We start from the raw sequence: 12380 nt of genomic DNA, 5'->3' as shown, positions 1-12380 counted from the left end.
TACCTGCAGATGCCCCTTCACTTTCTCCTCCTTCCTGGGAAGCTGCTCTGGCTTCTAGGTTGGTGGAGCCCTACCTCATGGGAGCTTTCTGGGCAGGATTTCCCAGGACTGGCCCTTTCCAGGCAAATGAGGTGAGATAGTCTCAGAGTCCTGCTTTTCCCCAAAATCATTACAGGTTTTTATAGAAGGCTTCAACCTCTGCTTCTACACCTCTTCTTCTGTTACTACCACCACCACTACTGAAACTCTTTGAGAAAACTCCAACAAATTGGCCCAAGTTAGTATGCTGTTCTCCCTGATACTCAGCTTTCTTATTAGACCAAATTTGTTCTTTCTTATTCCCACTCGCTCATTCATTCACAGAAGCTCAGGACACTGGGGGCTTGGAGGCAAGGGAAGACTGTAGGAAGGTGGACACTCTCTCCTTAATCATGTTGCCTGACTGCCCTAAGATTAGAAAATAATTGAAGATGTCTGCCTCAGAGTCTTCCTTTCCTTTTTCCTCTGCATGGCTAGTTACTTTCCTGTTATTATCTCGAAATACAGAATAGGCTGTGTCATTTTATTCTTCTTGTGTGAGCCACAGCGAAGCCTGCAAGCAAGCCCAGTCATCGTCCTTCATTGCCACTCATTCAAAATATATCCACCGAGCCCAGATCAGGCACTCGGCATTGTTTCGAACAACCCCCTCCCCAGCCTGGTCTCCTCCTTGTACCCCACCCTCCATGAAAAGCTCACACAATTGCCTAGAAAGTCACACATCCTTTGATTAATTCTGTTTTATTAACTTAAGGAAAAATAAAGAATCTTTTCTCAATCTCTCAAATTTTAATTATTACTATTTTTTTACAGTGGATCAGCTGGGACTAATTTTGAAGCTGCTCACCTAGTCCTAACAGAATCAGAAATCATTTTTTAAAGGGTTGACCTTTACTCGTGTTTAAAAAACGAATGCTACCAACTGTAAAAGAAAAAGGTCCTCCTAAGAGGCTAATGGGGGAGGGGAGAAGAAATAAATGCCATGGAGTGTGAGCCAACAGCTCCCCGCCTTCAGCTGATGGAAGTTTAGAAATACACAGGGCTTAGAAATACACAGAGAATGGGTGGAAGTTAGAATGCAAAGAGATCTTTGTAGAGAGAGATCTCTTTTATAGGCTTGGTGGAACTTGCTGATGAGAACTCTTGCAACTGAATTTGATTTAGAAATCATGTATGTGTGTGTGTGTGCTCTACAAACCTACACATAACCCCCATTCTTTTCATCAGAATCGTCAAAATCATACATGTCTTCACACTGATTGGTAGAAACTCTGGCTGGCTATGGAAGGGTGCTGGGGGTCAATTCTCTTTTGATTTACCCCGCTTGTTGGGAGCTGGGGACATCGCTTCAACACCCCCCCCTCTGCCCAGCATAGAATGTCCCATTCTCCCCAACTGAGCTCGCTTGGGCCCAAGCTCCATTTCTGGGCTTTCTCAGCAGAAGAGCGCACTCCTTCCTTGTCTCTTAGGCTAACCCTCTAGTGGGAGTGGGAGTGGCAGTGTGGGGCTGTAGCATTTCACTCAGGTTTGAGCGCAGGGATCATGAGCCCCTAGCCAAGTGGGAACAGGGACATCTGACTTCCTGGGCTTGGGTTCCTTTAGAACCTCATTTGCTTCCTCACACCCTGTCCCCTTCACACCAGGGCTGTTTTATTGTTTTATAACCTTCTTTTAGAGCTTCAGTTGCCAAAGATCCCGATGGGGCTATTCTCCAGCTTCTCACTTTACCAAACCCCAAGTCTTGCTGTTTTAAGCAGTTTGGTCACTTGCAAAGGCTCCCCTTTCAGAGCTAAGCAAATTATAGAAACCTCTAGGCATGTAGCTACCTTCACCTTTCTCACTGAGCCCATCCACAACAATACAGAGCCAAGTGTTAACTCCAACTGCTGCCCCCCACCCCAAGCCCACCCAGCCTCTCTCTAACCACCCTATTTTCTGTTGAAGTTTGAACAAAATCTCAAACAATTCCTGGTATAAGGGAGTCAGAAGTAGCCTTTGATTTTCCTCTTTATTTATTTACCATATATAGAGCCAGAAAATGATTGAAAGAAAGGAGTTGAAGGTACTCACAGTGAATGCAGCCAAAGAATCATAAGACATGCCCACCAACCAGTCTTTTCGAAATAGCACTACCTCCCAACTTAAACAGACTTGTCTGAAAAGATGCTATTTGAAAAGCCCAGGGTATTGATATGAATATGACCCCCCTTGCATCCTGAATATTTGGAACTATTTAAATGTGAGAGAACAGTTGCAGTGAACCTTTATTTAGTGAATAAAAGTTTAAAGCCGAAGGTTATTTATGGTTGTGCAGAGATGAGACCTGAGTGGCTATTTACGAGCACGTGATTCCAATAAACTTTGTTTTATGGCTTGAGAGTTGACAAGCCAAAATATAATTCCCACCATAAATTAGGTTAAGAGCATACAAGTGCAGATGCTTGGTTCTTGGAGCAGCGATAGGGAAGTGAGAGGCTCCAGCTAGCGCCAGGCTCAGAAGGAGACAGTGCTACTCCCAGTTCCCCTGCCCACTAGGAGAGAAAACCAGTAAGTCCCTTATTACTTTTTCCAGGACAGCTCCAGGGGTGGGGGATTTCTCTGCCTTGTCGTTCCTTCCTGGGGTGAGCAGAAGTCCCAGAGAAGTGAATTTTCATTTTAGCCTAAACTGAAATTAACAAATGGAGTGGGAATCTTGGGATCCTCCCCTCCCTTCTGCACTTAGAAAGTTAGGAACTGAGGGCTCCTACCTCACAAAAGGGGACTTACTGTCTCTCTCCACCTCCCAGTGGAGCATCTGTCTCAGACGTGGAATTAAACAGTGGTAGTCTAGGTGGAGAGAGAGAGTGGGGGAGAGAAGGGGAGGGAGAGAAAGGATGAGGATGGAGAGGGCTTTGCTTCTGAGATTTCTCAGGGAAGGCTGCCATCCTAGAATAGATGAAAACTTAAAGCTGGACACCAGCCCCTGTGAGGAGCACCGCTTTGTAAGATTGCTTTGTGGGCTCTCCAGTAGCAATGCTGACAAAATGCTGCCACATCCATGGAGCTGCAGGACCAATCTAAAGCATTGCTATTTACCTTCCAGCCCATCGATTTTCCTCCTCCTTTGGTTATCATTTAGGTCCTCATTTCCCTTGGAAATTGCTCTTTGTTTTGAATTGGAGCAGAAGTGGGAAGGAAAGTCCTAGTCATGCCCGGTCCTTCTGTGGAAAGGGGAGAAGCCAGGTTTTGGGGGCGCTAGTTGGGGCTGGGGAATTTGAAACCCACCCGAAACTGGGAAATGGGGTTGAATTGCGCCAGAGCGACCCAGACCGGGACCTGGGGCAGGGGACAGATGCAGCGGCTGTCCCCTCCCCGGTGAACTTGCGCCCACCCGGCTGATTGTGCAGAAGGGAACACACAAAGGCCCATTTTCTCCTCGCTTCCCGTTTTCCCACTGGGGAAACCCTGTTACAGGCAGTCTGAGTCGGGCCAAGCAACTAGTAAGGTTTTGCCCAAGGGTGCATGGAACGGGGGAGGTGATGGGGCCCAATACTCTCCTACTCCCTGGGTCTGCCCTTGAGGACTGCGGTCTCCGGCTCCGCGGAGAGCTTGGCGCAATTCCTGGGGGCGGCACCCGAAGCGGGGAGGTCTGGGTATTGGTGGGGTGTCTGGGCCTTGTCATTTTTCCGTGTATCTTCTGTCTCTGCTTTATTATCCTGTGGAATTTAAGTGACCCCCGTTTTCATTGCAACAGGTTCGAGACCATGCGAGACTGCCGCCGTAAGTACCTTCCCGTTTCTTCCGAATTGCGAAGAGGCGGTATTGAGAACTGGGGAGGTGTTGGCGGAAGGGCCGGCCCACAGGACTGGGCGGGTGGGAGAGGGGCCCTGGCTGCCCAGGCCTGGCGGTGCGAGGGAAGCTCTCTTCGGCTGTGGAGGCTCGAAGTTGTGCTCCTGGATAGATTTTTCTGGGGCCTAGTTCACAGTCACCCAACCAAGAGAACACACCGCAGGCTCTCACCCTGGTCTCCTTGGGCCTCCCCAGGCCTCCCTAGCTCGCACAGGTGCAGCCCCGCTGCTGCCTCCGCTTCTATGAAGAGCTTGCAGCTAATTAGCAGCCCGCCCTATTTACAAGTTTCAGCGAGCATCGCTTTCTGCTCGAACCAGCCTGCCAAACGCCAAAGGATCGCGGTTCCCCTCCGCTGCCCAGCCTGGCCCAACTTCTCTTCTCTCGTTTTTTTAATAAAAATAGAAGAAAGAAAAACGTCACCCTCTACGGCTGCGGGTGTGGGGAGTTGGTCCGCTTTCGTGAAGGGCTGCGCGAATTCTGAGCTTTAAGTGGAAATCCCTCCTCGCCCCCCCCCCACACACCCTAAGCCCCAGCCCCAGAGGTTTGGGGTCTGGGCTGGGGACACGGGCTGAGCGAGGAGGGAGTGATGCGACCCTTCTGGTTCACCTCTGGTCCTCTTAGCCTGCAGTTCCAGAATTTTCAAGGCAGAGCCACTGGTGTTGCAGGCAAACGTCCTGTTGGTGGTGGTGGTGGTAGGGCTGCAGTGGGGGGCAGAGATGCTTGGAGTCCTGAGCTCAGAAGTTTGGATCTTTCTGAGTTGCACGTGCCCCGAAGACAGGTAGATTTCTGAGGAGGCCTGTGAAATCTCCAGGAAGACTATCTCATTAAGATGATGGTAGTGGCAGGAGAATGAAGGAAGAAAACAGTGACCTCCTCCCTCACTGCAAAATGGAGATTATTTTATTTTAATGGAAGATAGAATATAGGAGGGCGGTGGAAGCCAGGCACCCTTCCTCTCTGCTGAGACACCTTTTCTCCAGGGTGGAAGAAGCCAGGGCTTGGCTCTGGGCCAGGTTTCTTTGCTCTCCAGGGTGGGCAGCCTAGTTGACTTCCTGGAGGCTGTGTTTCTCCCCAGAAGTGGAGAGTCTGCCCAGTTCATACTTCCCCTCTAGTGCTCAGGCTGGCCCAAATAAAACCAGCTCTGGGCTCCAGGCTGGAAAATCTGGTGTCCCCAGGACACCCTGGTTTTGCCCCCTTCCTGCGGCTGCCCCTGCTCTGGGTGCTTATCTCTGCCAGTGCTCCTTGCTTGCAAACCCACATTCGGCGCCCTGTAGCTGCACAAAAAGCCCGAGAGATCAAAAGCATTTGTATGGGCAGTTGAGCGGGAGGTGAATATTTAACGCTTTTGTTCATCAATAACTCGTTGGCTTTGACCTGTCTGAGCAAGTGGAGCAATAAGGTGAAATGCAGGTCACAGCGTCTAACAAATATGAAAATGTGTACCCCCACCCAGTCCCCACCCAGCCCAGCAGGATCCCCCAATTTGTCTGGATAAAGCCTAGGCCCAGTGTCCCCAGGCAGGTGGGTGTGTTGGGAGTGCTTGGCATTAGGGGAGGTTGGGGGGGATCTCCCCCAACAAGGGCATTTGATGTGGGGCAGCCTCAGACTCTCCTTAGATTTGGCACCCAGGAAGTCCCTATAAAATAGCTAAAGCCCTGGAACCAAAGGATGGGGGCGGGGAGTGTCCAAAGTGCAGACTAGAAGCAGGGAGCCAATTTTGCCAGGCTTTTGGGGGGCGGGGGGAGGCGCAGAGGAGAGTTTCCCTGCTCTACCACACAAGATTCAGGCTGAGGCTGAAACTCATTTTTGAATCATAAGGGAGAAAATCAAAACAATCAAAAAAAAATTTTTTAACACCTCTGGCCTACGGTCAGAGATCCACAAACCCCCTCTTGAGCCCAGGCATCCTTCTGCCCCTGAAATCCAGCGGGGCCCTGAGTGTGTCTGTGTTCTTCGTGCCCCAAACGGAGGGGTGAGCCCTAGACGGCGCTGAGGCGCTGGGCGGGTGCAATTCATGAACTTTTGTACTCTTGTGTGCTGCTGTCGGCAAAGCAAAAATAATGAAACTTTGTGATATGTTTGTAAATGATTTCGAATGACCCCTCGCCCTGCCCTTCACCATTAGCACGCCGACCCTAGCCCAGGGCAGCTCGGTGCCTGCAAGCAGTGCCTGCCTCGGGGTCCGCAGCAGCAGCAGCAGCAGCAGCAGGACCAAGAGGCCCGCCCCGCACAGGGCCCAGGAAGGTAAACGTGAGACTTCTGTGAGAACTAGCTTTGTCAGCCAACCTGGCTTGCCTCCGCGTTGGGAAAAAGAATGGGTGGAAGATATTCCCCTCTTGCATCTTTTCTTCTGCCACTGAGGACATTTGCTCCTTTCAGGAAAATACCACTTGATAAGGGGAGGGGGTGTTATTTGGATCTGGAGGGGGGGGTGATAAAGCCGCCATTTCTGGGATGGATTATTTCTTTCTTCTTTTCTTTTCTTTTCTTTTTTTTCCTTTCCTTTCCTTTTTCCTTAAGATGACTGTCCCGTCTCCTTGGCTGCTTGGTCCCTCTGGCCGTGGTACGGAGGATGGGGAACTCGTTGCTGCAAATTTTCACCAAGCTCTTCAAGCTACCCGAACCCTCTCTGAAAGTGCGAGTGGCTGCATCGGGCCCGTGATGGTTCTGAGGAAGAGGCCGGGGCTGGCAGCAGTCGGGGTACCCACTCTGGCCGGAACCCGGAGCTAGTAACGTTGTCTATATATACCCTGTAGAACCGAATTTGTGTGGTATCCACATAGTCACAGATTCGATTCTAGGGGAATATATGGTCGATGCAAAAACTTCATGTTTCTCCGAAATGGCCATAGTCGGAAGCGGAGGCCAGAGGCAGTGGGCACGGGTCAGTTTTCTTTCTGTTTTATTACCTTAGACTCCAGGAGGATGGGCTGAGCCTGGTGACATAATGGAGTCTGCCTGGAGAAGCCCCTCCGAGGCTCCTGTGTAATCCTTTAATTGGTTGCATGAATGCAGGGCCAAAGCGGTAGGTTTTGGGGGACTGGGGAGCAAGGTGGAAGGCCAGGTAGCCCCAGTCCCAGCTCTGCCCTGAGGGAGTATGAGGTGAGGTCAGAGGGTGCTCAGTGAGGGGGACTCACTGGTCAGGGACTGCCATGTGGGAAAAATCCAGTTGGGAAGAAGGAGTGCAGGGTCCTTTGGAGACTATCTGGGTGAGGTGAGGGTGCCATCCGCGGCTTCCAAGCCCACCCCTCAGCTGCAGCAGCTGGGGGGGCTGTGGGTGGCAGTCTTCCCATACCTGCGAGAGGGGCTTTGGCCAGAAATGCTCCAGTCTAGGCACTCACAGAAAGCTTGGCAGTTACTCATTGCCTGATTCGATTCAGGCTAGCCAGCTTGTTGTAACTTTTGGGTGACCCTGACGAAGACAAAGCCAGGACTCGGCCTTTGTATGGCAGAGTCCCTGTTCCCGCGGGCGGGAGCCCTGCCTGCCTGGGGTACTCTGCCTAAGTCCAGGGCTGCCTCACCCACCCTCCTGGTGGTATTCTGCAGCCTGACAAATTTGGGCTTTCATCCCCCTCCTTGAACTGTACCCATTTTGGGGGGCTGTTTTCAGGCGGGTGGCGGCAGTGGAGAGGGCACTCCAGGTTAACAAAGTCAGTGGCAGACAAAAGCTGGGATTACCTGCCAGGAAGAAGGGTGCTGGGGACTCTAGAACTACATTAACATCTGGTGGGGGCCTTCGAATGTGCCATGGCGAGTCACTTGATTACACGTATGTTATTTAGTTAAATTTGTGAAAATTATGAGATGCTCACCAACCCGGTGATAAACTCGCTCCCTCGCTATTGGCTGGCCTGGTCACATGGCCGCCAACTTTATTCAGTTGACAGCAAGTAGGAGGGCCCTATGGAAGGAGAAAAAAAGACAACACGAGAAAAATTAGTATTTTCTACCTTCTGAAATTAATGGCCATGAGTTCGTATATGGTGAACTCCAAGTATGTGGACCCCAAGTTCCCTCCGTGCGAGGAGTATTTGCAGGGTGGCTACCTAGGCGAGCAGGGCGCCGACTACTACGGCGGTGGCGTGCAGGGTGCAGACTTCCAGCCCCCGGGGCTCTACCCACGGCCCGACTTCGGTGAGCAGACCTTCGGCGGCGGCGGTCCTGGGCCCGGTTCCGCGCTGCCACCACGGGGTCACGGGCAAGAAGCCAGTGGCCCCGGCGGCCACTACGGAGCCCCAGGAGAGCCGTGCCCCGCTCCCCCCGCGCCCCCGCCCGCGCCCCTGCCCAGCGCCCGGGCCTGCAGCCAGCCGGGAGGCCTCAAGCAGCCGCCCCCCGGGACGGCCCTCAAGCAGCCCGCCGTGGTCTACCCGTGGATGAAGAAGGTGCACGTGAATTCGGGTAAGGCAAGGCCCAGCGACCTCTCAGTCCCCACCCCGGCCTGGAGGCCTGGGCCCCTGGGAGGGGGTGCGAGTGGGTGGGGGCGTGCGGGGCTTCAATGGGCGCTGCAATTACTCTCTCCATAAATTTTTATAGCTGAGGGAGCAGGCCGGGACCATGTGGCTGGCTGCTTGGCTGTGGGCGAAAAAGGGGGTGGAGATGGGGGTGGGGTGGGGGAGGACTCCATTTTCAGAGCGAGGGAACCTGGTAGAGGAGAGGGGGATCGCCAAATGCTTGGGAATTCTGGAGCTCGCGGCTCGGGCCGGGGAGATGGGAGCACATTTGGGGATCCCCTCCCGGGATGGGTGGGAGGGTGGGTGGGAGTGAGCGTGCGTGTGTGTGCGCTCGGGGCAGGGAGGACGCGAGGGCGGGAGGGAGGAAGGGAGCGGGCTGGGGAGTGTGCGGGGAGGGCCGCGGGGCCTCGGGGCGCGCCAGGAAGTGAGCGGCAGTGGCAAGGGGCCTAACGAGTGGCTGGGCGCTGACCTGACCGTGCTGTCTGTTTTGTCTCGCAGTGAACCCCAACTACACTGGCGGGGAGCCCAAGCGGTCCCGGACGGCCTACACCAGGCAGCAAGTCCTAGAACTGGAAAAGGAATTTCATTTTAACAGGTATCTGACGCGGCGCCGTCGGATTGAAATTGCTCACACCCTGTGTCTGTCCGAGCGCCAGATCAAGATCTGGTTCCAGAACCGGAGGATGAAGTGGAAAAAAGACCACAAGCTGCCCAACACCAAAGGCAGGTCCTCGTCCTCCTCCTCCTCTTCCTCCTCCTGCTCCTCCTCAGCTGCTCCGGGCCAGCATTTGCAGCCGCTGGCCAAGGACCACCACACGGATCTGACGACCTTATAGAAGTGGGGAACCTGGGCCCATTCCTCCCTGCGCTCCCGGCTGAGCCGAAGCTGCGGGGGCAGGCCGGGCTTGCTGTCACCTCCCTGGGCTTTAAGGTACTGTAGGGTGGACCTGGGACTCGCAGGCCGCCCTCGGACTAGGTTAGCATCCTGCCCGAGGGCAGCCCCCTCCCTGGAGCGGAATGGGGGTGGGAGGGGGGCGGGATTCTCTAAGTACATTATCATATGGCAGGAGCTACTGAGAACATAAACCTTGGCAAGTTATTAAACTTATGAAAATCTCTGCTGTTGGATTTTGAATTTGCAAATGAAGGTGAGATACTTTATCCCAGCGTGAAGTTGAACATCCTCCCCCACCCCACCCCTCCAGGGATCTTTGTGGTTTAATAACGTGGGGGAGTTGAGGCAGGAGCTTGACCCCCCCCCCCCCCACCCTGCTCTAGGTGCTTTCAGTGGAAACAGGAGAGGTGGGCCAGGATTTTTGGAACTTTCTGTTGGTTATCTGTATAATTTCCAGTGTGAAAAAAAAGTATTTTGCTCCCAGTGGCCCCATGCCCAAAGAAATGAGTCTAAGAAGAAAGTGGAAACGGGTTATTTTATGTTTAGATTATATTTGCTTAAATATTTATTTGTTGGGGGATGGATGGGGAACAGAAATAACTGACATCTTAATGCCAAAAATCTTAAGAAGGTGAAAGGGGCTGAGTTTCAGGGAGAAGAATCAGAGATGTGTGGACTAACTTCTGGCTGTAAGCATTATTTTGAACTCCACCCCCTCCCCACTCCCCGGAAATGTGTGTAGGGGGCCCTTAACCCTTTTAGAGGGAAGGAAAGGGTCCACTCAAAGTTGAGTTCTTGAAAATATATTTCCACATGTGCTTTTTTCAGCACTGTGCTTACAACTAGTTCTGGGTGATTAAAGAAAAGGGGAAAGAAAGAAACAAATGGTCCAACATTTTCCTTCTGGGGAAAGAAAACAAATCCTCTATGTTCTGGGTCATTAGATAATGACTGAATTTTCTGTTCCAACTGGATTCCAAATGCTGGATTCCAAATAACCCATATAGCAGTTTTTTAAAATAGGAATTGGTGTACGGCCTATATGGGAGAGGGGGTATGTAGTGGGGAGGAAATGGGAAAGTAGGGGAAATCTTGCTTTAAAAAAGAGACAGAAAACTAATTGAATCTAGAAGTCCACAAAAGTTGGTCTTAGGGTTTTTTTTTTTTTCCTGAAGTTTTTATTTTTTAAACAAATGTAAGGAAGTTTTTCCTCAACATATTAATTAGAAGCAGAAATGGTCAAAGTATAAAAGTTTCAGGCCCTCTTCCTTGCCTTAAAGAATAGTGGTTTAAGAACAATCACTCTCAAACAACAGGAGTGATGTTCTTCAGTCATTTTTCTTATGCCTTGCCTGAGAAAGGTTCAAAGCTCATTTTTCTAAAATGCTGACCCTTAAGGATAAGGGGGAAAGAGTCAAAGGTAATGGCCAGAGTTCATATACTCAAATGAAACAAGACTTTGGAAGTTTAAACCCCAAAGCCTCAGGCTCCAAAAAGAAACCCTTTGGTTGTAGCTACGAAAAAATGGCAAAAGGGGCTGGGGGGAGAAGGATGAGCTTGAAAGAGAGATTCAAACCTGGAGCTATTTTTTTCAGTGCTTCAAAATGCTTCAGAAGGTTCCGAGATAATTTTTTAAAAATATATTTAGGTGGAGGGAGAAAAAAAAAAGACTTTTTCTGCACGCATGTTCTTTGGTGTTTCCTGAGAACTGAGAGCAGGTATTCACTGAGTCCCTAGGCTGAAATTCCACTTCTCTAAAGTATCTTCCAAGCCTTGGTCTTTTGTATTAGACCCTGGGGACAGCTCTTTGTTCCTCCTTGGGGTGAGCCTGGCTCTCAGACTTGCACATGGCAATACTTGAATATCGCCACGTCGGGATATTAAAGATGGATATTCCTGCATTATTCGCATCATTGTTTCTATGACAAAAAGCAAAGAGTTCATACATAGTCAAGACGTCTTTTTTCTGACGCCCTCACGTTGAGAAGCTGAAAAGGTATTTTACTGAAGTTCGGCTAAATTACAGAATCAGGTTCATCCAGAGGACAAATTTTCTATTCGATTAGCTGTATTTCAGCCGGGAGGACTGACCTCTAAACCCTTAACCTTTTGGACTCTAACTACCCTTCTCTTCTTTTTTTCTCCCTCTAACATGGAGAGCAGTCTTTGGATGTAGCATTTGAAAAGAGCCGCTATGGTTAGGCAAGTTGGAAAGTTGCTAAGATTCTTTCCTAAAGCCCAAATCTGTGAATATATTGAACCTTCTCCTTGGGAGGGGGAAAAAGAATATATTTTCACAACACCAATCTACATATATATTATAAAGATTATTATATAGATTTCCCCCTTCCCAGAAGTTCAGGTTATTCACTCCAGCTTTAGACCAAATGCCAAAACTGCATAGCTGCCCTCACTCAAACCCCACAGGAAAGCCAAGAGGCATGTTTTGATGAAGAAAACCCAAGCTTCTTCTCAAATGTAGCCCCACTACTTTGAAAAGTAACTTAGTCAAAGAAACAACTTCTTTGTTTATAAGTCTCAGTTCTCCTCAGTTTCCAGGGATTGTCTTTTGAAATGTTAATGGAGCCTGGATGGCCCAGGGGGCAGCCCTCAACCCTGTGGTCCCAATTGGACCCCAGCGTCCATTTGGGCCCACAGGAGTGGGGCAGGGAAGAAGCAGTGCCTCCCCTGCAACCACCACCACCCAGGGCAGGGAAGGAAATGAGTTTCCATCTGGGAACGTACTCTGGAGAAACCTAGATGTGGAAAGGCGCAGTGCCCATTTGCTTTTATTTGTTTCCAGTTTGTTCCCCCAAATATGAGCCAGAAGTGTTTGTTTTGGTGTTTTTTTTTTTTTTTTAAGCTGTGTTGGGGTCGTGACTGGGGAGGAGTGAAGTGTTTACTGAGGACATTGCTCCTCAGACTCCCATCTCACTTTGTCCATTGCAGCCTTTTGTTGGGAGATGACATTGTCAGTCAGCCCCATGGTGTCTGTTCACACAAGATGCTTTTTTAATAGAATTGACCACTGTTCTGCTGCCACTGATTAAAGTATTATTTATACTAATTGTTGCCTGTAGTTTTGATGTAATTCATTGATCTATATTTGAAATAATAAAAGGTGTAGCGAAACTTCCATCCTGTTTGGTGCCTCCACAGAAGCATTC

At 50.4% G+C, this 12380-nt stretch overlaps 1 protein-coding gene and 1 long non-coding RNA gene across 2 annotated transcripts; both read left to right on the top strand.

Annotated features, from left to right (window-relative positions):
* The first annotated feature begins 2509 nt into the window (after window positions 1-2509).
* On the top strand, window positions 2510-4781 carry LOC309844082. The gene is made up of 3 exons (XR_014300491.1): window positions 2510-2586; window positions 3773-3798; window positions 4063-4781. It is a non-coding gene; the product is annotated as an uncharacterized lncRNA (long non-coding RNA).
* A 1906-nt stretch (window positions 4782-6687) lies between these two features.
* Window positions 6688-12349, top strand: HOXD4 (homeobox D4). The gene is made up of 2 exons (XM_082690254.1): window positions 6688-8265; window positions 8817-12349. The coding sequence occupies exons 1-2, from the start codon at window positions 7830-7832 to the stop codon at window positions 9152-9154; spliced, it is 774 nt and encodes a 257-aa protein (XP_082546380.1). The 5' UTR covers window positions 6688-7829; the 3' UTR covers window positions 9155-12349.
* The last annotated feature ends 31 nt before the right edge of the window (window positions 12350-12380 follow it).

This window comes from Mustela nivalis (assembly GCF_964662115.1).
Source record: "Mustela nivalis genome assembly, chromosome: 11".
Lineage (NCBI taxonomy): Eukaryota > Metazoa > Chordata > Mammalia > Carnivora > Mustelidae > Mustela > Mustela nivalis.
This window is presented reverse-complemented; position numbering and strand designations above follow the sequence as displayed.